This window comes from Prunus mume, linkage group LG4 (genome assembly GCF_029339155.1).
Source record: "Prunus mume cultivar Tortuosa linkage group LG4, ASM2933915v1, whole genome shotgun sequence".
Classification (NCBI taxonomy): Eukaryota; Viridiplantae; Streptophyta; class Magnoliopsida; order Rosales; family Rosaceae; genus Prunus; species Prunus mume.
In genome coordinates this window covers 24,486,447-24,513,785 of record NC_142701.1, presented here as the reverse complement: position 1 = coordinate 24,513,785, position 27,339 = coordinate 24,486,447, and the positions used below count along the sequence as shown (strand labels likewise).

The following is a 27,339-nucleotide window of genomic DNA, read 5'->3' as shown; positions in this document are numbered from 1 at the left end:
TTGGGCTGGCAAACTATTATTTTATTTCTCTTCCTTAATTGGAGCACAACCAAAAATATAAAATAAGCTTGGAAAATAAAAATGCAATATATTTTGTTATTAATTTTGGTTTAAAAAAAATTAAATCATGCAAATTTTTTTAAAAAAATTCATTATTATTATTTTATATATATAAATATAAGTGATAGTCTAAACTATAAGGGGAGAAAGGTTTCTTACACACAATTGATCACCAGTTTGTCTAAACTAAGATGCTATGGGAGTTCAAAGCTAAGACTATTGGTCTGCAAGTCAATACCATTTTGCATTTATCTCAATTTGTTGGCTATTTTCATTATTACTTAAAAAATACCAAATAAACTTTAAAATTTTAGAATATTGCAAAAATAAAACGGAATTATGATGAAGATGACAAAATGTAAGTAATGGGCTAAGGAAATATGAAATTGAGTTTCTGGATTTGGTTTTGAATAAGGGTTGTGGATTCAATTGCTCTCGGCCTTTTATGGTTACTATTTAGTCCAAAATGAGTTTTTGCTTTGTTGAAATAGTAAGGTTTCATTCAATTGTCAAAGTTACAGACTTGAGCGAACAAATGTGGCTTCATGAGTTATAGAGACCCAGTCTTTGGTTTCTTTTTTGCTCTAACACTTTTATTTCTTTGAAAAATGGACTAAGGATTGGATAGAATAGAGGAATTGATTGATAGATTAGTTGAATAAATTATTGACTAATCATCTTTGGATTCTCCATATTTTGGGGAGATTTTTGTTGTTATTGGAATAGATACTTTATTAAAATAATAAGCACCATAAGAGTGTATATAAGATAGCACTGAAAACAACTAATACTATCCAAAACCCAAATATGAGAGACAAGAACAAATGTTATTTTGAGGAGATTAAGGAGTGAAAGTTTGTTCCTTGTGTTGTTATTGTCAGTAATAACTATCGCTTTTTAAAAAATCACAAGTTTTAGGAATAATGTGGTCCTCTATTGTATTTCAATATATTCGACAATCGAACATTTGTTTTTCTTTCTAATTTTTAATACAATTTTGTACACCAGCACCCCATCTACCATGTATTTAAATGGTATCTAAATTCTTTATAATAATTTTTTTTATATAAAAAAAACAGGTATCTAAATGAAATTTCTCTTTTTTATTCTTATACAAATTTCTGAGGCGGCTTAGTTGATCCATGAATTATCTTTCATGTGAAGTGGGAGCAATGGTTAGCACCATGATTTTTTCTATAACCAATTTTATTCGAACCAAAAATATAATATAATTCAGTAGACTGTTGTGGGTGGAGGTGGGCCTAACAAAATCATGGCCACCCATAGTTATGAAGGGAGCTTTTATAATGAATGGCTATGGTGAGGGGATTCAATCTAATAGTCTGATAATAATTTTATACTGGATCGAACGACCATAAAGAATCCCCTCATTATAACCACTCACAATAACCCCTCATTTGTTATAGATGTGATATTTGTTAGTACTATGATTTGGGCGTCACTAAGCTCACATGAAGCTCACAATATTATTATTAATTTTTTTTTTGCTCAGCACATGAAGCTCACAATAGAAGGCCCAAGTCTTGCATATTTAAGGGAACACTCCCTTCATTTGTAACCTAGTTTGTTATGCACTCTCATCTTACTTTCTCAAAGGGTCTCAAGCCTATGTACAATATAACAACTGTCCACTGTAGTGAAAACAACCATACAATTGTTATTATTTTTTTCAGTTCAAGGGGTGCAATCTAGTAACTCATTTTCTAGCAAGTCATGCACTGAAATGTAATACTATAGTAACTTGGATCGAAGAAGTTCTCCTTTGACTGGAGCCAATTGTACAAGATGATATTGTTGTATCCTCTTAATTGTTATCAATGATTTCCTCTTTCAAAAAAAAAAAAAAACACAACGTGAGCGTATCCATTCGGATGAACCACGATATATCTGTAGTGTTTATGTGTGTGTTTTGTGACCTTATCTCACAATATTGATAATTTTATTTAAACGGAATTTGTGCAAAGCATATTAAAGAGAGTGGGCAATGGAACCAGATATACCTCATGCTCAAAGCATGAGTTTCAAATATATCAATGACAAGTTTGTCAAACACGCTGGCTTGGTTGCTTTACACTATCAACGACGGACCAGATATACCCCATTTTTGACGCCACCTAACGTTTGAACATTGACAAAAGACTTTAAACTACAACAGAAAAAGAGCACGATAATATTGTGTATTATTAAGGGATTAAATCTGACCATATACGAAGAAACACATCCACCATCAACACTACAAAGAAGAATAACCAAAAAAAAAAGTAGCAGCCAGATATCTGAAATGAATAACAATTATTATACAAAGATGATGAGAGTTGGACAATCAGGAGCTGTATCTCTTCTTCAATATCACACAAAAAACTAAAAACTAAGAATTGTAAAAATATAAATGATGATGATCAGAGATATTGAGATTATTGGGTGGACTTGTTTCAATCAAGGCAAGCATCCAACACACAACAGCAACACAAGGCAGCACAGCAGCCCTTCCAGAAGCCATCACCCTTTGACTTGGCTTCTACAGGAACAGAGTTCTGGGGCTCAGCTCTTGTTGGGTAGCCTGCAGGAGGTGGAGGAGCTCACATGATATTGCTGGGCAGAGTTGAAGGTGACAGGTAGCTCGCCAACTAAAGGTAGCAGTTTGTCAACCGCACCACGCCTTATGGTTTAACACTTTTTATTTCTTTTAAAAAAGGGTTTGGATAAAACTTTTCATCGATTAGAGACTAGGGTTCGGCAATGATATAATAGAGGAACTGATTGATGGATTAGTTGAATAAATTATTGACTGATCATCTTTCAATATACCCGACTCGAGAAAGAGTCAACTGTCGATCATTTGTTTTTCCTTTCATTTTTAATGCAATTTTGGACAACAGTATTTTTCTCTACTCCATTTACCATGTATTTAAATGGTAATCTAAATGAAATTTCTCTTTTTTTTTAATTCTTAAACAAGTTTCTGAGGCGGCTTAGTTGATACACGATTTATCTTTCTTATCAAGTGGAAGCAATGAGTAGCACCAAGATTTTTAATATAACCAATGTTATTCGAACAAAAAATATAACTATAATTCAGTCGACAGTTGAGGGTGGAGGTGGCCCAAGCAGAGTCGTGGCACCCGTAGTTTTGGATGTGATATTTATTACTACTATAATTTAGGCCTCACTGAGCTCACATGAAGCTCACAATAGAAGGCCAAAGCCTTGCTTATCTAAGGGAACACTCCCTCCTTCATTTGTAACCTAGTTTGTCACGCACTCTCATTTTACTTTGTCAAAGGCTCAGAAGCATGTGTACAACGTGACAACCCTCTATTATAGTGAAAACAACCATACAACAATTATAGTGAAAACAACTATACAACTCAACGTAGACGTATCCATTTGAGTGCGCCACGATATATTTGTAGGGTTTATTTGTGTGTTTCGTGGCCTTATCTCGTTCACCTAATTTTTGACATCAACAATATTGATAATTTTATTTGAACGGAATTTGTACAAAGCATATAAAAGAGAGTGGGCAATGGGACCATATAGAGTTCCAAAAATATCAATGACAAGTTTGTCAAACACGCTGGGTTGATTGCTTTATGTTTACTCGTATGATCTTCATACCCCATTGATCACCATCAACTCTCACCTAATGTTTGAACATTGACAAAAGACTTTGAACTAAAACAGAAAAAGAGCACGATTCTGTATTATTAAGGGATTAAATCTGGCCATATACATAGAAACAAATCCACCACCACTACAAAGAAGAAGAACAAAAAAAAAAAAAAAAAAAGGTAGCAGCCAGATATCTGAAATGAGTAACTATTATTATACAAAGATGACGAAAGTTGGACAATCCGGAACTGTATCCAATCTACATGGTCTCTTCTTCAATATCACACAAAACACTAAAACTCAACTCTGAATTGTATAAATATAAATGATGATGATCAGAGATACTGAGATTATTGGGTGGACTTGTTTCAATCAAAAGCAAACATCCAACGCACAACAGCAACACAAGGCAGCACAGCAGCCTTTCCAGAAGCCATCACCCTTTGACTTGGTTTCTACAGGAACAGAGTTCTGGGGCACGTCTCTTGTTGGGTAGCCTGCAGGAGGTGGAGCTTGCACATGATATTGCTGGGCAGAGTTGGGAGCTTGGGCAGGGTATGCTGCTGCTACATGAAATTCATCAGACAATTGTCAATAACCATATTCAAAGACATCTTTTTTCTATATTGTTGAACTAAAGTTCAGAACTTTAAGCAACCCACCAACAACAAAGACCAAACAAATGAATTTTCAAAGTGTTTTGAGAGTACCAAGTTGCTAATTAAAAACTAGTAATTGAAGTGCAGAAATTCAGTACCTGTGGAATTTGTTGAACTCATCTTTGAAGAAAGGCTGTGAAATTCAAAAGAATATGAGATGTTAGGGGTTTAGAATGAGAAATACTTGGAAGGTTTTGAGTTACGGGTTTAGAGATGAGAGATGAAGATATTTATAGTAGAGAGAGGAGAAGCAGACGCATATGAGAATGGCGAAGAATTGATGGAGAGGTTGTTTCTTAGAAGGCGGTGGCTCAAACGCGGGCGGCTAAACCGCGTGGGGCAGTATATCAAGCCGATTAACACAAGGCAAATCCGCATTTATACTAATTAAATACGACCAAGGCTGCAAAAAGGCATATCTCTAATTTATTTTACATAATTAATGGTGATGATCTTTAAGATTACGGACGAAATGGTGGCGTGTCTTGCTTGTTAATTCTTAAATACAAGATATTGACACGTGCAACACACTTTCCTTACGTAATTTTGGTTCAATATTTCAACCTTATGTGACTCATATAGAAAATCTGACCCCAAAAAAAATAAAATAAAAAATCCTTATTTGTTTTATTGGTTTTTAATTGAAATTGTCCATGAATTTTTGTCTGAGTGATTTGAGTGTCATTTTAGTCATTCAATTAATTTTTTCATTTGAATAGTCTTCTGTCAAAATCTGTCATTATTGCTGACAAATAACGAGACAACACAGTTGTTTTTTAGTAAGAAATATTTTTGCTCATCATTTTTATTCAAGACACCATTCTTCTTAATACTTGACATTTGTTTAGGGGCATAATTATTGTTAATTTCTTATTTTAATTTACGTAATCATGGTTATAATTATGGACATATATCAAGTGTTGAGAAAGATGGTGAGCAAAGTACAAAAATATCCCGAAATCAGATCCCTCTCACGAGCAATTAGACACCAGTTATCACCTGTTACTTAAGAACAAGGCTTGACAGGCGACGATACCCAAATGGACTTGTATTAATATTCACATGCTGAAAACTCGTCAATATTCGTCACAGGTGAGAGTGGGGCAGGTATTACCGCAGAATTAAATTCTTTCCTTTTCAATACAGAGATGGAACGACCTTCTAGTGTTTCCATTCAACGTTAAGAAATGAAGAATAGGAAGGCAAATAGGTCAAGAACTCAAGGCCATCAAGGAATCAATTGTATTGAAATAGAAATATTATTTATCGTAACCTATTTTCACTTGGGACGCAATGGTTGCTGTATGATTAAAGTAGTTGTTGATCTGCTTTGCTTGTCGGTTGGTCTTCTTCTTATCCAATTCTTTCTGTTTCTGTGCCCACCTAAAAACAGACGATTACTTTCTGTCGTTTGGTCAATTGGATTATTTTGTGTTAGAACTAAGATGATGGGCTTCATCACTATACGACATGTGTCTCAACTCTTGAACCATGTAGATAATTGGGCCTGCTGCAAATACGACAAGATCATGGCCCAGAGTCCTGCCCAGTGTAATTGTGGGTAGACATCGGTAAAGTCGGTCCAAGGATTTTACAGTGCCTATGGCCTTTGGGTTAAAGGCGACCCTCACTATAAAACGATTCTATGTCGACCGGCTATGATAGTGTGTCCGTTTTCTTGCACCTAAGAGTAAATTTATTTTGTTGTAATTTTGAGTAGTTTAGAATAGTTTTCATACATATACAAGAAAAGTAACGACAATTGCTATTGTGGGTTTTACTTTCATAGTGCATAAGAGATCTTTGCCTTGGACAAGATTAGAACATCAACAAGTTTCCTAGGCTGTTTTTGGTTGTTGGCTTGAACCGAAATTGTGAAGATTTTATACACTTTAAATAAACTTCTTTTTTATATAAACGATAGTATAAAATACTTTAAATTACTCTAAACTACGAAATAGGGGAATCGAATTCAAATAATAGAACAAAGACACTATCATATCATGATTAACTGATCTCAGCTAACCCACATCATCTTCTTCAAATAAAATTTGGCTTATGAATTATAGCTTGAGATTAAAATAATAATAATAAAAGATGATAAAAGGACCTATCTCTGAGGTTCTAACTGTAAGTTGCAGCAAAAGATGCACTTTTCCTTTGCCTTCGTTGCCAAAAGTACAATCCTATTAGCAAATTAATAATTAATTTGATTTCACCTAATTAAGGTTGAGGTTTATAAGGCACATGCCTATTGTGTCGCCAAATACATATACACTTCTATGCAAGTGACTTGTCGTGCTCTTCTTCTTGGTGGGCGGGTAGGGTGTTTGAGAGGTACAGCCCACAGTCAGCTACAACTTCTTTGCCAAAATTACGGACGTAGGTTACCATGCTTTTCATGATGAGCACGTTTACTTTTCATCTTTCTTTGTGGTGGAGACGAAAAAGACATTCAAATGTAATGGTATGGCGGATGGACCGCATGGTACTACTGGCATTTTGCCCCAAGTTTAATGCCTTCCTACTTTATGTCTCTTTCCCTTCCAAAAGGTCTTTTTCCTTTGGAAATGAGAACACCAAATTTGATTCCTAAATGATATATCATAAAATTCAAAGTGGATTCAAATTTGAATTAATACACTTGCATGTATGTATCAATTAAATTAATCTAATTATAATTTGCTATCGTAACATCTGAATTATAGTTCATTTCATACTCACTTTTTATTACTCGTTGTATATAGTTTGGTGGGTGGAGAGCCTCCCCTTAAGATAATTTTAGCATTCCTTATACATCAAATAAGTTGAATTTATGTTTAGTATGAGTATATATTGACTTAATGAGCCATCATTTTTAGCGTATTTTGCTTTTTCATATTTTGATTTGGTGGGAATTTGATTTTCTAGTATTTTATTTGAATCCAAATAGGTAAATGGAGTAATATAAAAATAAATAAAAGGCATTTACCCCAAATGTTGAAAATGGAAATCCAAAACCACCTCCAGCACGCAAGGTTCAGCCACAAGGTTCAGCCCTAGCAAGAGTTGGGTCCCATGAGCCCAAGCAAGCTCACAGGCAGATTCAGCTGCTGCAGAATGATGTAATGTTGATGTCATAATGACGTCAAATAAAAAAGGAAAAGATTGAAAAAATACAAAAATTTCAGATTTTTTTAAAATAAATACCTAACCATATTTTTCACTTCCACTAAAACTCTATACAAATTCATCTCCTCATCTCATGTGAATAGTATTTGCCCTTACCCTAGTCTTTTGGGGTGAAACTAAAAGCAACTATTCACGTGAATAGTGACCTTGCCTTAGCCTTTTGGAGTGGACTTGCTCTAAGAGCAACTCCACCCATTTGTCCTTCCATAACAAATGATAGGCAACTATTTCGTGAATAGTGGCTACTGCAAAAAGCAAAATGTGTTTCCACCCATTATTATGACAACAACTATTCATGAGATATGATGAGAGAAATTTGTATAGAGTTTTGATGTGAAGTGAAAAATATGACTAAATATTTATTTAAAAAAATTCTGAAAATTCTAGTATTTTTTAGATTTTTAAATTTTTTTTGGGTTGCTGACGTCATTACTGACGTCAGCAAACCCGGACTTGTGCAAAGGCTGGTTTTGCCTGAGGGCCAGCCCAGGTTTGTAGGTCCCACACCCAGCCCGGACAAAAGTAGCCCGCTGGAACGCCATTTTTGTCTTGGGCCTCCCCTTGCTCCAGCCCGGGCGCAACGGTGGAGTTGGTCTATAACAGAAATTACGTTATGCTTTCATTGAGAAGCACGCTGGCGTTCCACATGGAGTTGTATATGGCACACTAAAAGTTGGCGTTTTGCTTGAGTTCCATGAGTTTCTTTTACACTTCACTTTCCATCATTCAAGTGGGCGAGCTTGTTTGCCGCAGCTTCCAGTTTTGAGTACAAAAAGTGGTCAAAAGATTTTCCAAAATCAATGGTTCTAAAAGATATTTTTTATAGTTATTGTTTGAGTTGTCCGTGATTCTCTCAAGATCAATTCAACATGTTGTTGTGTTTGGTTACTAGAAAAGTTTCTCTATATTCGGTGCATATATAATTGCTTTGTACTTTTGTTTGTTTATTAATAATACTATCACTTATTTCAAAAAATAAATAAATAAATTTAAGGAATAAAATATTATTTTATCCCTAAGTCCATGATCAATATAAACATTTAACATTATCCATAAATCCCACAGAAGACAAAAGGAAAAGGTGAAAGTAGCATATCATTGATAGATGTAGTAGTTAAAACTTAAAGGGTGTGGTGTTTATCGAAATTTACACGTGTTGAAAAACACTACCATGACAAAATCAAAATATATATGGTTGTGTTGTGGGTGGTCCTAAGCCTAACTTGAGCTCCATTGGACAATGAATGCATGCTAAAGAGGAGTTCACATCCACCTAACTAAAAGTAGAAATGATAGAGCAATACAAAAGATGAACAAAGAAGACTTAACTGCAACTTGGTATTTCATTAGGATTTTAATTTTGAAAGAAGACTACTTTTTTTTAAAAAAATTGCAATTAGATACTTTGTAATTAGAAGGAAAAAAAAACCACAATTTGTTTTCACATTTGAACGAGTTTCTTGACTTTTCAATATATTTAGGCCTCGTTTGGTTCATGGGTAGAATTTGATGGGAAATCATTTACCAAAGGATGAGAAATGGAAATTTCATTTCCTATATTTGGCAATGCTGGGAAAGTAGCTAGGAAAATACTACTTTATTTTCTTTCCCATGTTTTGTTTGTGTAGGAATGTAAAACAAAATTTGTTTAATTTTCCATATATATATATTTTCCACATATATATATATGTTAAAAATATGAAGTGAATAAAATAAAAAATAATGCATTTAATGCTATATTGTAAATCTAAAATTGTTAATGTAGATAAAATGGTCATGAAAAATATATATTTAATGATGCCCTAGTTTCCGGGAAAATGAAATCCGAGGGCGATGAAGTGTTTCATTTTCTCCCCTATTTTTCCATTTGCTAGGCAACCATTAATTCCCTGCCTGCACTTACCAAACATGAGAAATCATTCCAAGTCCCTTTTTCCATGAACCAAATGCAGCCAAAGTTTATAGAAAGACGACTCATTATATCTTCTCTTTAAAAAAACAATTTACATTTAAATGTTAATTTGAACTTAGGCTTCTTATAAGTTATTAGTTTAGCTTTCTTGTCAAATGTATGTTTGTAGGAGGTAGCTAGTGATCAATATGCATAATTTATTTTAGTGAAAGCATGACTTCGATCCTACTAAAGTGTACATTTAAAAAAAAACTTAATTAAACATTTTTTACAATTTTTAATTAACTTAATTTAAAGGAGAGAAAGGTCTATTATATTTAATTGTACTAATTTTCTTTGTTCCAAAAGGAGTGAACATGAGGTAGGCTTATAAATTATAACTGTACACATCATGAAGCACATGCCTAGTTGACTCATCCTCCCCTATCTCCCCTCTCTATAAATATTGCCTTGGTTTAGACTATGAGATCATCACTTCAATAACATTTAACAGAGAGAGAGAGAAAGAGGGGGAGAGAGAGAGATGGGAAACATGAAGTGCATAAAGAGGTCCAATTCCATCATCATCTTGGTTCCCTATCCAGCACAAGGACATGTCACTCCCATGCTTAAATTAGCCTCAGCCTTCCTCAGCAATGGCTTCAAGCCAGTGCTGGTCACACCAGACCACATTCACAACCAGATAGTCCCAAAGGTTGAACAAAACGACAAGATTTTGTGCATGCCAATCCCAGATGGACTGGACAACGACGCCCCAAGGGACTTCTTTGCCATTGAGAAGGCCATGGAGAACACCATGCCAGGCCATCTGGAGAGCCTTGTTAATCAACTTGATCATCAGGATGGTGAACAAGTGGTGTGTATAGTTGCTGATTTGTTGGCTTCGTGGGCCATAGATGTAGCCAATCGCTGTGGGGTAGCCTCTGCTGGGTTTTGGCCTGCGATGCTTGCCACATATCGCTTGATCACTGCCATACCAGATATGGTGAGGACAGGTCTCATTTCTGATACAGGTTAGTTTTTGCTGATATATTTATATTTAGTGTGCATGATATCATCTTGAGTGATCATTTGCCTTTTAGTTTGTCATCTTTGGTGTTCTTTTTTTTTTTTTTTGGTTCTTTTTTTAATAGAAACAATAGTTTAAATAATTCTAATTTACGAAAAAGGGAGTTTGGATTTGGGTGTCTGGCTCCCGATCCTAATTAACTGTCATAACCCACATCTCCATCCCTTTTGATGTTTTCGATCAATGTCTTCAAGTTTTGCATTTTCCTAAGAAAAATAATATTTTTATTTGTGTCACTTGATTATATTTTGTCAATAATACATATAATTTTATTATAAATGAAACTATTTATATCACATTTATTGATTACATTTTATAGTTATTTAATCAAATTTATTATTATTCTGAATAGAAATAGGCTGGGGTATGCTTGAATTAAACATACATGCCATATAAATATATATATATATATATTAATTATATAATATATTGAAGTAAGCAAGTTTGGACAAGTGATGTTGATCAAAAATGATACCTAGTCTTCCCATAATGTTGTAATTAAAGCTGTAAACTATTGATGATAAAAATTTGTTAGACTTAATATTTTATATATTGTGAGTTTAGTATATAAAATTTCCACTAGATCATATTTTTTATAGCAGAAAATGTCTCATGAGTTCTAGTATTGTAGCTTGGTTGACTGTGGTGAACAAAAAAATATCAATTTGTCAATGGAAGTTCACATGAGAAGGGGATGGGACTTGAATACATTACTGATCCAGGCATGAAAACTTCATTACTTGGTTTGGCATGACATTATTGTAGTTTTAAGTAACCAGGCACGTGCCATACATTAAACTAAGCTAATTAACTTTGTTATTGTTAATTAAACTTGATTAGTATAAAGGCTAACAAAATCATGACTTTAATTAACAGAATCACATATGTGAATTGTTAATTAGTCTGATTAGATTAGAAGTCATATTCACTTATGCCATTAGTAATCACATCCATTTATCCATACGAGTTGGACCTTAAAGTAATGTGTTCAGTAAATGTGATAACGGAATTATGTGATATTATTATATTTGCAGGATTTCCAAAGCAACTTGGTGGTATATGCTTACCTAATCAACCTATGCTCTCTAGTGAAGATCTTCCCTGGTTGATTGGCACCCCAGCTTCAAGAAAAGCAAGATTCAAATTTTGGAAAAGAACCTTGGATCGATCAAAAACTCTTCCATGGCTCCTTGTAAATTCTTTTCCAAATGAATATTGCACCAATGGTGAACAACAACTTGATCATCATCAATTGGTCAAGATGAACACTCAAGCCCAACAACCACTGGTTTTCCCAATCGGTCCTCTGAGCAAGCACACAACAATCAAGAACCCTAGCTTTTGGGAAGAAGACACAAGCTGCTTAACTTGGCTAGACAAGCAAAACCCTAACAGTGTAACTTACATCTCTTTTGGAAGTTGGGTAAGCCCCATTGGAGAGGCTAAGGTGAGAAGCTTGGCATTGGCACTTGAAGCTTTGGGGAAGCCATTCCTTTGGGTGCTTGGATCTTCATGGCTTGGAGGGCTACCCAATGGGTACTTAGAGAGAGTGTCAAGGCAAGGCAAAGTTGTTTCATGGGCCCCACAAATGCAGGTCCTGCAACACAAAGCTGTTGGGTTTTATCTCACACATTGTGGCTGGAACTCAACAATGGAGGCCATCCAGTGCCAAAAACCCCTCTTGTGCTATCCAGTGGCTGGGGACCAATTTGTAAATTGTGCCTATATTGTCAAAGTTTGGAGAATTGGGGTGAAATTAATTGGGTTTGGGCAAAAGGATGTGGAGGAAGGATTGAAAAAGGTGGTGGAGGATGCTGAGATGAGCAACAGGTTGAGGAAGCTAAATGAATGGACCATGGGGGATGAGGCTAATTTGAGAGTTGTGGCTAATCTCTCTGCCTTCATTGATGATCAGCTTAAGATATTAACACTAGGGTTTTCCTCTAATGGTGTTCATGATTATGATTTATAGCTTATTATATTTTGTTAATTATGTAATTTAATATGTAAAGAGAGAGTATAAATCAATACTTAGTAGTGGAATTCCTTCATAACACATTGATTTTTTGTTGTTGAGAAATTCTAGGATTGCATTCATAATTCAGTCAAAAAAGTCACTAGTCACAAAGGGCCAATACAAACTAGCCACAAAGGGCCATTACAATAACAGAGCAGTTTGACATCAAAATTAAGACAATTTAGTGCACCTTCCACTAACGATCAAACAAGATAGAAGAAATTCTGGCATAGACATCTCAAATAAGATTGCAAACTCATAATAATAAAAAAGAGATAAAGCTTGAAAAAAAAATCCAAGCATAACAATACAAATAAAACTCTCACAAAGGAGAAGTGAAAAACTCTCACAAAAATAGAGGAGAAATCTACACAGAAAACCAAAGATATGTGATTAAGAATTGGTTTATATAATTTATAAATGTACTAAACTGACCTGTACCAGCTCACCTACGCCTGGTTCATATCCTTTTCAAATAGATAAACTATCTAAAATTAGTTAATTGTTTTGAGTGTCGTGTGCTAATACAACTTACATGTCGGCAAGTTGGTCATTTGGAACAAGAATACGATAGGTGTGAACTTAAACAATTTTAGGTATGAAATCTTGGTTGTTGACTCCTAGAACTTCTTAATTAATTACATGATTACTATTTTATCTTAGTCGACAGTCCGAAAAAGAAAGAAAAATACACAGCAGAGGACTTATTGAGAACCTAGTTATAAATTCGCGTATAATACTTGTATTATATAAGTAAAAATATTTATTTTTTTGCTTTTACTTCTAAAAAATACGGTATAGTACATGTTTAAAAAAATCAAATCTTAGATTTTAATTATGTTATTAAACTGATTTGATTGAAAAAAGGGCATAATTTATACTAGACGATATAGTTGATATATCATAGACACCACTTGGTGGTGTTATAAATGATTATAGTAAGTTTTTTGTTAAGTATATACTAATTTTTCTTAATAATTATATATGTATGTTATAATATGAATCGATTGATAAAAACACGTGATGATTTTATAAATGGTTATAGTATTAATATATCATGTACACTTGTTATAACATGTATATTAATTAATAACATCACACATTGTCTTAAGAAAATTACATCACATGCTAATGTGACTATCTTACTCAAATACTTTTCCCATTCAAGTGTCAATTAATTACAAGTAATCTATATAAATGTTTTTGGGTTAATTTCAAACTCTCACTCTTAAGGCATATTTATCGTTACGTTCTCAATTTTACCAATTGTGTACTCTTAAGGCATATGTGTCGTTTCAATATCAATTGAAGGGTATTTTCAGGCAATTGGTGTATTCCACAAATACTTTTGTTGAAAAACTATGACACATTTTCTCCAAGTTTGGGTGGGAAGACACCAATTGTTTGAAAATACCCTTTAATTGACATCGAAATAAGCGAATAAGTGATACCTAGTCTTGTCACTTAGGCAATGAACGGAAATTTTGACGGCCGAAACTTGACTTGCAGAAACTTAAAAATATTAGAATACATGATTGTTAAAATTGAGAATGCATCAACAAACATGCCGTGAGAATTTAGGAAACTAAATTGGGAAACTAATTTTATTTGTTTAAAAAAGACATTCCAGGTAATGATTCACACTGTTTATAGAAGCCGTCCGATGTTGTACTTGTTTTCGTGTTTGGTTTCTAGTCAGAATGGCGTTTTATCAAAGAATCCCATCCCACTATTTCCTTCCCGGTCTTTTAGTTATTATTATTATTTTTTTCTCTGACCCTTCTTTTCCTTGGAGTATCAACTTGTCAAAGTTGCACAGTTCCGCGTTTCTAATAAATTTTGGATGAGCCCAGTCAAAAATTGAAGAGTAAAATTTGATACTTCCCCGAAATAGATATCTTTCCTTGCTGGCTGTCCAGCTGTGATCTCGTTTGCTCTTTTCTCCACATTACACACCCAGACCTAGGTTGTTTTTCATTTTCTTATTATATATATATATATATATATATATTCTTTTCATTTGAGCCTTATTATATTCAGTTGTATATCTTGTAGTTCATCCAATCTGCTGTTTGGTTGCTGAGAAAAGAGGACAAGAGAAAGCTAAAATTTTGGATCTTCCCTGTTTGTTGATTTGCTTCTGTGGATTGCAGTTCAGCTGAACAAAGTCATTTGATCTTGTAAAGCTCAGCTGAGAGGTACAAGATTGAACAAGAGAGAGAGAGAGTATTTTCTCCGCAACTAAGCTTAGCTGCAGGTTCTTATTCGTTCTCTTTACCATTAAGCATCTTGGTTATTGATTATATCAATAAAAATTTGTACTTTTCAATTACTTGTATTCCTTTTTTAAATTTAGTTCATTAGTGTTGCTGCTATTAAATTGCTTTCCTTCTTACTTTATGTGCCGTTTGGCTGCTGAGAAGGTGAATTGAGATAGATAATCAGATTATGTCATCAATCACTGTGTTTTGTGTTAGTACGGAGAAATATCTGAATTTGTTGACTAATTCAATTCCAGTAAGCTTTGTCCTTTCAAGGATTTGATGAAAGGAAAATCAAGATGCAGACTTTTCGTTTCATTCCTTTTCCTATGTTTTCCCAGCAACCAAACAGAAGATAAGTGAAGGGAGAAAAATGACATATCATATACGGGTTATTCTGAAATTTTTGTGGGTCCTAGCTCCAGTTAGGATCAACCTCTCATACGGGTTATTCTGTTTAGAAGAAGGGATCATTTTTGGATTATTCTAATGAGTTAGTTCATTTAACTATAATAGTTTGGCATGTTCTACAGGGGTGAGTTTGCTATCCGTTTACTTGATATAGTATGAACGGAAGCTACAGCAATGCAAGTGCGAGTTCAAGCTCGAGTTTAAATAGCAGCTCCCATGACGCAGAGGATGACCAAGCAATTGCAACTATGTTGGCAGAAGACGAAAAGCTCAAAATTGATCACAGATTGGGGAAAAGGCTCTCCCACTTAGATTCCATTCCGGTATGTTCCTCATTAGTCATTATATCTACTATGTTTTGTCTTCCCTGACTAAACGATTGTAAACTTCTTCCGCCTTAATGCACCTTGTATTTATGTATATATAGGTGCAGATGTTTGTCTGGTGTGAACATATGTATTTATTTGTTGTATCTAAAAAATAAGCCCATGATTGATTTTTCTCTATTGGTTGTTATGAGCGGAAACAGCTAATGTGTGATTTTGATGAAGCAAAGAATAAGCTAGTCCAAAAAGAGGTGGTTGGTTTGTTGCAGAGTATATCTCGAAGTTTGAAACTGAAGTGTCATTACTACTAGCTGGCCTTGGGTCACCGTAACACATCTAAGTTATCTAACGCAATAAGAAAATTTCAGTGAATGGCCATAAGTATGTTTTTACGCAAGAAAATGGTGCATCTACAAAATAGTGATGTGTTAACTATCCCTTTTACACTCCAAGATCATTGGGTTGATCTTGAAGTTTCACATATTTTTATTTTATTTTTCTTATTTCACTCTGTCATCTACCTACCTAGAGGAAGGGGAGCTGGAGGTTTCGCCTATATATGCCTTTAGACATAAGTTTGTGCTGGTGTAGTGCTTGTAGTATGGGATATGAAATCTTATTGCACCATAGATGCTTGGCTTTTGAGAACCACCTACCCCTCTCATACACAATTGATTGGTACTTGTGTTGGAAATGAGGAGACATTTTGCTTACTACATTAAGATATCACTCCATCGATTCTTGCTTCGTTTTACCAGATGCGTTACTTACTCCTTTATCTTAAAATAAAATTATATTCTTTCCACCTACTGCCTTGAATAGTGCATAAATCGATGAGATAACCTTGTTGTTCGCTTGACTGAAAATTGGGTAGCTTCTGGGTATTGACTGGATTTATACGTGGTTCACTGTGTTTGCAGCACACTCCTCGGGTTAATGGGGAGATAATACCTGACGTGAATGATGCTACCCAAGACCATGAGCGGCTGTTAGAAAGGTTGTACTTTGTGAAATGAGCTCTCTACATGCTTTCTTCTTGATTGTTTTGTTGCAACCTTGCTACTTTTCAAGTTTCCCGAGCTTTCCTTTATTCAGGGCTTATAGTAGGGCTTGGATTAGAAAGTGTAATTTGATCATGGCTTATATTGCAACTTTTATTTTTTCAATGCTAACTTTAAGAAAAAAAGAAAGGATTTCTTTCATGAATTACTCGTACAATAATATTCCGGTATCCTATTTGCTATATGTCAGTGAACTAATGAGAGATGGTAATCGGATGACTCATGAATCGTCGATTCAAATTATATCTCAGGGCTGGATAAGTTATTCATTGACAGAAAAAAAAATTGCAAGATCTATCTGATAGAACAAATACAATCATAAATCAAATAGAAAAAAAATTACATTCTAGTCTGCCCATATCATGTAAGACGCGAAATTGTAGTTGTCACCAAAACGTATGCTGTGTACTTGGGTTTGTAAATGGATGAAATGATAGCAGGAAGAATCATCTTGGTTGTAATATTTTCTTTTTGATTGATTCAGGTTGGCTACATATGATTTATCTGAACTGCAGATTGAGGGTGATGGAAATTGCCAGGTTTGGCTACAATGAATGATTTATCAGCCTATTGTTTTTTCCAATTATTTTCATTACATTCTTCTTTCACTATATAGATTGAAATGCAAACGCGTACCACATGTATGTTGTTATCATTTCATTTTATTTGTTTACTTGGGTTAAAGTCGACGTAAACTTAAGTTTGCCTCATATCTTCCTTTATTTCTTTACGTTTTTTTTTTTTTTTTTTTTGAGGAGTCAGGGGGTTGCTGCGTTATGATTGATAAAATATTTGTTTAACATGCTGCAGTTTCGAGCATTAGCAGATCAGTTGTTTCGCAATCCAGATTACCACAAGCATGTACGAAAACAGGTGGTAAAGCAGGTATGGCTGATGAAGCTCCTCCAATGCATTCATTTTCCTTATTTTAGTTCCCCCCTCCCCCTCTCCTGATATGAACTTCTTTACCTCAGTTTAGTTATTGTAGGCTTGATGGATTAGAAGATTGTATTCTTTAGCAGTTATTTTCATCTATCAGTGGTATTGGATATGCAAATCTTATTACCTCACTGTATATGAAATCTGTGGAGCTTAATTCTGGTTTCATATTTTCTTTAGATTAGGTATTTCTTATTATTTATTTAAAAATGTTTTATGTTTCAGCTAAAGCATCACAGAAAACTCTATGAAGCTTATGTCCCGATGAAGTACAGACACTACTTGAAGAAGATGAAGAAGTTAGATTTCTGCTTTCATGCCTATTGTTTTTTTACTGCAAAATTTAAGATATGATGTCATGTATCTAACTGTTACTAAAAGTTAATTCAATTTTGTACAAAATACTAAATGGAACTAGAGCCGGGGAGTGGGGAGATCATCTTACCCTTCAGGCAGCTGCAGATCGAGTAAGTTCAAATCCTCTCCTTTTACATCTGGTGCTTTTGAGGTCACTAAGTGAAAATACTTGCTTTCTTCTTTGGCTCACCATTATCATGTCAAGGTATGGTTTAGTAGTTCATCTTATGGATGATGTAGCGACATCGGTGCCCACTTATAATCAAGTAATAGATGGGAAATTCGATAAAAAAAGAAGTAATAGATGGGAAACAATTAAACACCACTTACATAGAAAACTTGGTCTCTAGAACCTCAGTTATGATCTATTCTGCTCTTGCACCTTGTCTTGTGAGATTTCATATATAGGTTTGCAAAGAACTTCTTCCTTTTCCATTTTCTAGAGTTAAATATAGTACCACCTGCAGAATCATGACCGGAGTCGATAAATTATAATTAGAAGCTACTCTTTCATATGTGGTTGTGATTTGATAGTGGTAAAATGCAGTTTTTGTGAGATTGAAGTAAAGAATTTAAAAACATTGTTTCTTTGTATCTGTTAAATCTTTTGGTTTCTCTGTTTATTCCTTTGTTTTCTTTTCTTTCCCACTTTATTTATATTGCTGAGTCCCGCAGTGGTTGCTTTCTAACAGTTACAGATTCTTCTGTAGTTTGGAGCCAAAATTTGTGTAATCACCTCTTTTCGAGATGCTTGCTATATTGAGATCCTTCCTAAAGACAGGAATCCTACCCGAGGTATATCTCATTTGCTTACTTTATCTTATCTAAATTTAATTATGGTTTACTTTTTGAAACTTGAAAGAAAATGCGTAACAGTCAAGTTGGGCTTTTCAACATGTTCGATGGTAATATAATGTCAATTTTTGCATGGAACTACAAATTTGGATTGGACCTGATGCAGAACTTGATGTCAGTTTCTGTTGAAGCTTTGCATGATAAACTCAATGAGGTCCCTCTTGTTTTTGTTTCAGAGGTTTGGCTGAGCTTTTGGAGTGAAGTGCATTATAACTCATTGTATGCAAGTGCAGGTGGTGAACTAAACCATTATTTACTTGTCCTCCTCATTTGCAACAATTTTTTCTTTCTTCTTGACGCTTTGGTCTCGGTTCCGTTTGGAGATATAATCCTCTGATTCTTTTACTAATATGTGTACAGATGTTCCGACAAGAAATCCCAGAAAGAAGCATTGGCTGTTCTAGATCTAGGGTTATTTCAAATGGTCATCAGTTTCGGAAATATACAAGTTATATATTAGCAAGTATACTATGGTCATGGGCATTGTAACTTGGTGTAAATTAACACGAATTCCAGATATTTCTTTCAAAGTTTATCTCTGTATGCCCAAAATTAGAATTTAGATATCTGTATATAAAAGTTACAAAGGATCCCCTAGCTTTTCAACGACATCGTTACCACCGGATTCTTGTATAAAGAGCATGAGCCACGCAGAAATTGAGTTCCTATTTCATTTGCAAGGTATTGTTTCTTAATTGTGGCAATGTGCTACATCTTTGAGTTCCAGAAGGAAGAGGTACTTATATTGCCAACAACAAAAATAAGTGAAAATTTTCAGTTTTATTTTTGGTGAGATTGGGCCGAAGCCTGACGACAAAAATAACAAGATAAAACTAGTTTTGCCTAGTTTTTACTCAAACTAATAGCATTAGCAGCTAGGACATCAGAGATAGGAGATGTAAATTTCTACTCAAACTAATAGCATTTCCAGATAGAACATCAGAGCTACACCGTGCGTTTATGAATTCTTTAGTACTTAATAAATTAAATCATTTGGGTGTCTTAATTAAATTTATTCATAGCCCAAGAGTCCTATCCGTTACTATTAGGCCATTACTCGAGTATCTGTTGTCTCTTTTTGATTTTTTACTTTTTCAAAGTTATTATCCATATAAATATTTTAGCACTTCGCGTTTAATAATGTATTATATACGTACACAAGTATTTCTCATGTTTAATACACATATTTTTTACAAAAATTTCAATAAGACACAAAATTCACATATTATACACATAATTCTCACATATTATTGAATAAAAATAATATATATTTAAAAAAATCTCAGTTTTTCCCTAATTGTTTTTTAAAAATAGTATAGCCGTTCGGCTATAACTTAAAAATAGTACAGCCGCCCGCTGTACCTGTTTGACATGTGGCCCATAAGCTGTAAAGAGTATAGCCGGCCGGCTATACTAGATTCTTTTTGAATTTTCTTTAAGAAATAGTATAGCCGGCCGGCTTTACTGTTTTGACATGTGGCACCTATGCGTTGGGCTCGTCCCTTGTTTAGTATATAAATAGTATAGCCGTACGGCTATACTATTAAAAATAAAAAATTTAGTATGATTTGTTATTTTGTGTTTTGTCATATGGTCAACACACTGAGGAGGTGGTCAATTGGTGAATATTGATATGAATTTCGAATAAAAAAGTATTTTCCTTTAGCCATTGCCAACACCGCGTTATGTAACAAAGATCTAAGAGAACCGTTGGCACAACACCACCGATCGTCTTACTGGCCGCCACCTGTACATTACGCCATGTGTTGTTTTACCATTGGCCACTCATTCTCCTCATTTTCCACATAGGCTTTCCTTCTGTATCTTTCCATATATAAAGTCCTTGCAAACTTCCAGCATCACTGAGAAAGTTCTTCCCTTCACTTTCCTTCTACGATTCTCGTCAACCAAACAAGAACCGTTTCTGCAGTCTTCTGGAGAATGCGATCTGCACATTACTGGTCATTCTCTCTCTCTCTCTATCTGGTTATCTCTTCACATTTATTTTTCGCGTTTACTTAGCTCGAGTAATTTTTTTCCCATTTTCTCCTGTGTTCATCTCGACGTGAAATGTTCAAATTTCAATTGCTCTGTTTGGTTTCTGAGAAAATGAAAACATAGTGTAGAGCGAAGTAGGGCTGAAGCTTATTTTGTATGTTTCCTTTTTCATCGAAACTGATTTTGAATTGAAATCTGTACGTGCGCAATAGTTGAGCTTAGTAGACCCCTGTGTTTCATTGTTTTTATGCCCAAACATCATCAAAACTGAAAATGGAAGTAATTGTTTTGTATTTATTTTCTCAGTCGCAAGTTTAGAAAGGAGTTTTTTTTCGAATTATTCATCAATTTTTATTGTTGTTTTGTTCAGACGAAGTTTGAAGTCCTAGGGTTACTAATGCAATCTAGGATGGCGTCGATCTTATTCAAGCTAGGGTTATTCCTATCGGTGCTTTGCCTTGTATTTTCTCCTTCTCAATCCGCGGTGATGAGCATAGATCTAGGCTCCGAATGGGTGAAAGTTGCGGTTGTGAACCTTAAACGCGGGCAGAGTCCTATCACAGTTGCTATCAACGAGATGTCCAAGAGAAAATCTCCAAACTTGGTTGCATTTCATTCCGGTGACCGCCTACTGGGCGAGGAAGCTGCTGGATTGGTTGCTCGATACCCGGAGAAAGTCTATTCTCAAACAAGGGACTTGATTGGAAAACCGTTCAATTACAGCAACAGTCTTTTAGATTCATTGTACTTACCATTCGACATTACAGAAGATTCTAGGGGCACTGCCACTTTCAAAATTGATGATAGAGTGAGTACTTATTCGGTTGAGGAACTAGTGGCCATGATTTTGGGTTATGCTGCAAACTTAGCAGAGTTTCATTCGAAAGTACCTGTAAAGGATGCTGTAATTTCAGTTCCTCCGTACTTTGGGCAAGCAGAGCGAAAGGGGTTATTCCGGGCGGCACAGTTGGCAGGGATTAATGTTCTTTCTTTGATAAATGAGCATTCTGGTGCGGCATTGCAGTATGGGATTGATAAGGATTTCTCAAATGAGTCGAGGCATGTAGTTTTCTATGATATGGGCACCAGCAGTACCTATGCTGCACTCGTTTATTTCTCGGCTTATAATGCCAAGGAGTTTGGGAAGACTGTATCAGTCAACCAATTTCAGGTAAATTTCAATCCAATTCGAATTATTTTGTTAAAGTTCCTCTGTCCATCAATAAAGGAAAAACAAGAAACCTTGACAGTAAAAATAATCCACCAATGTGAAGTTCCTCCTTCCATGTTCCTGTTACCAAAAGAAGGCAAGGCATAACTTACTTCAGTTCTCATTTTGATTTGCAATTATCTCGGCTAATTTTCTTAAAGTTTTATTTTCTGGTATAATTTGTACATATGGTTGGATTAAACTTTAGATAAATGTTTAATCAGTTGTCTCCTCGTTCTCCATATTGTTTTTAGTGCCACTCACCAGTGTCTTAGATTTCGCCTCACTGTAAGCTTCCTACATAATTTGTCACATTTTCCCAGGTCAAGGATGTCAGATGGAACCCAGAGCTTGGGGGTCAGAATTTGGAATTACGGTTGGTGGAGTATTTTGCTGATGAGTTCAATAAACAATTGGGGAATGGGGTTGATGTCAGAAAGTCTCCAAAAGCAATGGCTAAGTTGAAGAAACAGGTCAAACGTACCAAGGAAATTCTAAGTGCAAACACAATGGCTCCAATATCTGTTGAATCCCTTTATGATGATCGAGACTTCAGGTTGATGGAATTTAAAGTGCTTTTTATAATTTTTATAATTTTGTGTTAGGTAGTTGTCCAAGGTAATATACCGAACATTATTTACATACTTACATGAGATTTATTTCCTTTTCAGGAGCACGATAACTCGTGAAAAGTTTGAAGAGCTATGTGAAGATCTGTGGGAGAAGTCACTTTTACCTCTTAAAGAAGTTCTTAAGCATTCTGGTTTAAAGTTAGATGAGATATATGCAGTGGAACTAATAGGAGGAGCTACCAGAGTGCCAAAGTTGCAGGTTTGACCTATATTATTCCTTTTGCATCTATATGAGGCAGAAAATATTCTTGTATAGTATGCTGTATTCCATGATGGAATGAGTAGGAGACAGAGAGTAGTCTCGGATTCACTTGGTTTTAGCTTCAGCCCATTGTTCCATCCCCAAGTAAAACCTAGACTAACCAGTAATGACAAACCTAGTATCGAATGTTAATTGTTGATTATTGTCTCTAGGTAGTGTCCTAGACTAGTAATCATAAATTATTTGCTGGTGCTGTCGTACATCACTTTGATATTAATGTTGTTGTATTGCATCAAATCGTCATATTGAGTTGTTAAAAGAGTGATCATGAAAAAAAATTCTCTATTTTCTTCATGACAGGCTAAGCTTCAGGAATATCTTGGAAGGAAAGAGTTGGATAGACATCTGGATGCTGATGAAGCTATAGTTCTTGGTGCAGCATTACATGCTGCTAATTTAAGTGATGGAATCAAACTGAACCGTAAGTTAGGGATGATTGATGGTTCTTCCTATGGGTTTGTGCTTGAGTTAGATGGCCCTGATCTTCTGAAAGAAGATAGCACTAGGCAGTTACTCGTACAACGGATGAAGAAACTCCCCAGCAAGGTAAGTACCATGGCAGGAAATAGCAAAAGTTTAGTAAAGGGTTCCATTTAATTAGTATTTCTGCTAATTTCCCTCCTTATTGTTGGTTTGTTATAAAAATAGATGTTCAGATCCTTTACCCAGAGCAAAGATTTTGAAGTTTCTCTAGCGTATGAAAGTGAAGATACTTTACCCCCTGGTGTCACCTCTCCTATATTTGCTCAGTACTCTGTGTCCAGTTTGACAGATACAAGTGAAAAGTAAGGATTTGCATTTCCAGATCCTTTCTGGATGATTTATGCTGCAATGTCTTAAAGACGTGCTAGCTGTATGTCCATGCAGAGCATGAGACGAATACTGACATCATTTTATATTTGTCTTCTCTATCTTATTTAGGTATGCGTCACGGAATTTGTCTTCCCCCATTAAAGTAAGTCTGCATTTCTCTTTGAGTAGAAGTGGTGTTTTGTCACTGGATCGTGCAGATGCTGTTATTGAAGTAACAGAATGGGTAGAAGTTCCTAAGAAGAATCTAACTGTGGAGAATTCCACTAATGTTGCCCCCAATGTATCGACTGAAACTGGTGCGAAGAACTCTTCAGAAGAAAGCAATGACAATACTGAAGATGGTGGAAATAGTAACACTAACAACTCTACTATAGAAGGACAAGGTACCGCGGATCTTGGTATTGAAAGAAAGCTGAAAAAGAGGACCTTTAGGATTCCACTGAAGGTATAAATGAGCTAATTGCCTTAAGATTCTTTTGTTCTTCTAACAGCTCATTAGAACCTTGTCTTTTCACTAAAATAGTTTTATCTATTGTAGATTGTTGAGAAAACAGTTGGACCCGCAATGTCTCCTTCAAAAGAATCTCTTGCTGAAGCAAAACGTAAGTTAGAAGAATTAGACAAGAAGGATACAGAGCGGAGGAGAACTGCAGAGTTGAAGAATAACTTGGAAGGATACATATACGCTACTAAAGAAAAGGTGGGAAGGTTCAATCAGCTTTTTTCCTTCTTCTCAGCTTAAGAAAACCAATCTTGAATGAACAGTATGTTGCATATTTCCATTTCTTATGAATACGTACGATGTTTCCAAATGTTTCTGGTTTTCCCTTTGTGGTTCAACCCACCAGAATTTCTCTCATTTCTATCAATATATGTTACCAAGTTATAGCTTGATTGGATATGTAAGAGGACTTCACCAATGTTCTTAATTGGACACTATGCCCTTGCAATTGTGTTTTTTATTAATTTTTTCACCTATGTTGCTAAAGTATTTTTTTCTCATGGAAATGATTGCCTTCAACTATTTGTTGATATGTCTGCGACAAGCATCTAATGTTGTATTTCCTTGTGTTTTTACCAGCTTGAAACATCCGAGGAATTTGAAAAGATTTCAACTAGCGAGGAACGCCAATCCTTTATTGGAAAGCTTGACGAGGTACATATTTCTTTCTTGCAAACCAAAGTTCGTCTTGATAAATATATCTGACTTAAGTTATTTAAACGTGCTATATTTTTCCTAGGTACAAGAATGGCTCTACACGGATGGTGAAGATGCTACCGCTACTGAGTTTCAGGAACGCCTAGATTTGCTAAAAACTACTGGTGATCCAATATTCTTCAGGTATATTCCTATTTGGTTTGTTTAGTTTTTAACTGAACTGGGTAATATATAATTTTAGGTGTATGAATTTTTAAAGGTTAAAGCTTTTGCCAAGTCAATACAATGTATCTGATCTGATGAATTCTTGGATGCAGATTCAAAGAGCTTACTGCACGGCCAGAAGCAGTGGAATACGCTCGTAAGTACCTTGTTGAGCTGCAACAGGTAAATTCAGACACACTTATTATGTATACCTATTACCTATACCTGTATATGTACCTTGTGGGAAAAGAAGAATCATATGAATTAGATAGTATATCACATGGTAGAAATTCCATTTGATAATTTCATTACTAAACAAATAAATAGAACCACTAATACAGCAGACAAAATGTGTATATATATATATATATATATATTTTTTTAAAAAAAATTTCTTTCGTTTGCTTGAGGGCAAGAAATGTACACCCCTTTTGGTGTGCATATAAGTTTTTCTTTCCCTGTCTGCATTGTCTTGAAAAACGACCTAAATTTTATGTGTGAAAGATGGAATTGCCATTAGGTCCATCACCCATTCAAGATTCATAGACCTGTTGGTACAATACAGTTCACACCATTACACTATCTATGAGACATAAATTGGTCTTTTCCCTCCTCATCCTTGCAGATTGTACGTGGCTGGGAGTTGAACAAACCCTGGATTCCGAAAGATCGAATAAATGAGGTGCTTCAATCAGAACTAATTTAACACAAACTCTTCCTGATTTTATAATAGTATTAGTTGTAATAAACTTTATTTGGTGCTCTTTGATGATCTCTGACGCTTAAGGTGCGGGATATTCATGTGTGTGTTTTCCAGGTTTTAAGTGATGCTGACAAGTTGAAGACTTGGTTGGACGAGAAGGAGGCGGAGCAGAAAAAGTAAGCTATCGTCATTGCTGTGTTTATTTCTTTTAATTCTATTGAGGTATTGTTGATGTCAACTATGCATGCACATATAATCTTACATGTAGATAAGAATGATGTTCACATGTATGGCTGTAGAGTAGTAAAGGGAAAATGATCCACGATGATGGGGGGTAAACTAAAAGGTTCCCTTTTAGGAAACCTAGGGAATTAGCCCATTTCCCTTTTGCTGCTATCTGGCTTTGATTTTTTATGTTTTATGACTTGCTTTCCGAATGTATTTTGTGTTATTTTGTACTGTTCTTTTTCTCAACTACCAAGGTCTTACTTTGTTCTGAATCTTCTGATGCACATTTATGCTGGATATCTGCTGCTAAGACAAAGGATGCTTTAATCTAAGTGCGCATAATTGGTTTAAAATTATTGCTTTGGGTTACTTTTGAGATCTTCCTCGTTAAAAAAACCTGAAGTTAGCAGTAAAAGTGCATAATTTCACCCTGTTAGCTGTAGTAGTGTTGCCTTAATTTCACCCTGTCGTTGATTTGCTACTAATTGATTTTGGTTACTGACTGATTTCCAGCCTGTTCTCCTTCCTTAAATAACTTAAAAGTCTGCCAGTGCTTCCCATTTGGTTGACCTATTTTTGTTCTTTCTTGAAGGACTCCTGGATATAGCAAACCAGCATTCACATCTAGTGAAGTTTATCAGAAGGCATTTGATCTGGAAGACGAGGTATTGTTGCAATTCTTTCTTGATTCAGAAAATAAATGGAAAAGTAATTCACAAGCTACTTCTCGATGATTGTAACATTTTATCTATATGATTGTGTGTCTGTCTAGGCTGCCAACGTTAACAGAATCCCCAAGCCAAAGCCTAAAATTGAGAAACCCACAAGCAATGAAACAGACAGCAGCAGAGAAAAAGCTCAAGATTCCAGCACAAGTTCTGACAATTCCTCACAAGATGACAAGAAAGCTAGGGACTCAGATGATTCAGCAAAGGAAAAGGTTGATTCGGAATCTGAGGGCCACGATGAGCTATGATCTAACCAAACTGAAATGCGATTAGCATTAGTTATCTGCCTTCCCAAGCATTTTGGATTGGCATCGATACAGAAGAAGGTTGAAATGAGCCTGCAATTTTCAGACAGTAGAAAAGAGTAGAGTTGAGGTCAATTTTCAGTTGGGTGCTTATCACCCTCGATGTGGCGGATGGCTGTATTTGGCGGTCTAAAGAATAGTTGCACAAGGACTACTCTCTTGTTATTTATACTGCTATCACCATATACCCACATTACATAGGGGCATTGATGGGTTTACCACTTTGCCTCCTTAAATATAAAGTTTTGATCATTTTTATATTATGTTCCTCAGACGATATGATAGGGATATTTTTTGCTGTTGAGGAAGACTCTCCATCATCTTCTTTATGAAAAAAAATGTAGCTCTTAAGATTACAATTTTGTT

At 35.1% G+C, this 27,339-nt stretch overlaps 3 protein-coding genes across 4 annotated transcripts; all 3 read left to right on the top strand.

Moving 5' to 3' along the window:
• Window positions 1-9,936: 9,936 nt before the first annotated feature.
• Window positions 9,937-12,560, top strand: LOC107880957 (UDP-Glycosyltransferase superfamily protein). Its single transcript, XM_016793656.2, has 2 exons — window positions 9,937-10,448; window positions 11,539-12,560. Exons 1-2 carry the CDS (start codon window positions 9,959-9,961, stop codon window positions 12,474-12,476), a joined length of 1,428 nt encoding a protein of 475 aa, XP_016649142.2. The 5' UTR covers window positions 9,937-9,958; the 3' UTR covers window positions 12,477-12,560.
• A 1,785-nt stretch (window positions 12,561-14,345) lies between these two features.
• LOC103329012 (Cysteine proteinases superfamily protein) lies at window positions 14,346-19,411 on the top strand. 2 transcript variants are annotated; one of them, XM_008231445.3, is made up of 11 exons: window positions 14,346-14,487; window positions 14,577-14,778; window positions 15,316-15,516; window positions 16,440-16,516; window positions 17,065-17,119; window positions 17,391-17,465; window positions 17,745-17,818; window positions 17,938-17,986; window positions 18,587-18,671; window positions 18,908-18,964; window positions 19,092-19,411. In XM_008231445.3, exons 3-11 carry the CDS (start codon window positions 15,349-15,351, stop codon window positions 19,133-19,135), a joined length of 684 nt encoding a protein of 227 aa, XP_008229667.2. In that variant the 5' UTR covers window positions 14,346-14,487; window positions 14,577-14,778; window positions 15,316-15,348; the 3' UTR covers window positions 19,136-19,411. The 2 variants fall into 2 exon arrangements, with proteins under 2 accessions (XP_008229667.2, XP_088907191.1); XM_089051065.1 differs by lacking the exons at window positions 14,346-14,487; window positions 14,577-14,778 and having other exon boundaries at window positions 15,219-15,516.
• A 1,147-nt stretch (window positions 19,412-20,558) lies between these two features.
• On the top strand, window positions 20,559-27,332 carry LOC103329014 (heat shock protein 70 (Hsp 70) family protein). Its single transcript, XM_008231447.3, has 15 exons — window positions 20,559-20,692; window positions 21,100-21,900; window positions 22,263-22,495; window positions 22,611-22,770; window positions 23,134-23,379; window positions 23,482-23,618; window positions 23,755-24,091; window positions 24,185-24,346; window positions 24,728-24,802; window positions 24,888-24,988; window positions 25,123-25,192; window positions 25,635-25,691; window positions 25,827-25,888; window positions 26,533-26,605; window positions 26,713-27,332. Exons 2-15 carry the CDS (start codon window positions 21,127-21,129, stop codon window positions 26,914-26,916), a joined length of 2,691 nt encoding a protein of 896 aa, XP_008229669.2. The 5' UTR covers window positions 20,559-20,692; window positions 21,100-21,126; the 3' UTR covers window positions 26,917-27,332.
• The last annotated feature ends 7 nt before the right edge of the window (window positions 27,333-27,339 follow it).

Coding starts and splice junctions, on each gene's coding strand:
- LOC107880957 (XM_016793656.2), top strand. CDS start 9,959: ATGGGAAACATGAAGTGCATAAAGAGGTCCAATTCCATCATCATCTTG. Junction 10,449..11,538: donor AGGTCTCATTTCTGATACAG/GTTAGTTTTTGC, acceptor TTATATTTGCAG/GATTTCCAAAGCAACTTGGT.
- LOC103329012 (XM_008231445.3), top strand. CDS start 15,349: ATGAACGGAAGCTACAGCAATGCAAGTGCGAGTTCAAGCTCGAGTTTA. Junction 15,517..16,439: donor CCCACTTAGATTCCATTCCG/GTATGTTCCTCA, acceptor CTGTGTTTGCAG/CACACTCCTCGGGTTAATGG. Junction 17,466..17,744: donor GAAAACAGGTGGTAAAGCAG/GTATGGCTGATG, acceptor TTTATGTTTCAG/CTAAAGCATCACAGAAAACT.
- LOC103329014 (XM_008231447.3), top strand. CDS start 21,127: ATGCAATCTAGGATGGCGTCGATCTTATTCAAGCTAGGGTTATTCCTA. Junction 25,692..25,826: donor CGAAAGATCGAATAAATGAG/GTGCTTCAATCA, acceptor TGTGTTTTCCAG/GTTTTAAGTGATGCTGACAA. Junction 25,889..26,532: donor AAGGAGGCGGAGCAGAAAAA/GTAAGCTATCGT, acceptor TCTTTCTTGAAG/GACTCCTGGATATAGCAAAC.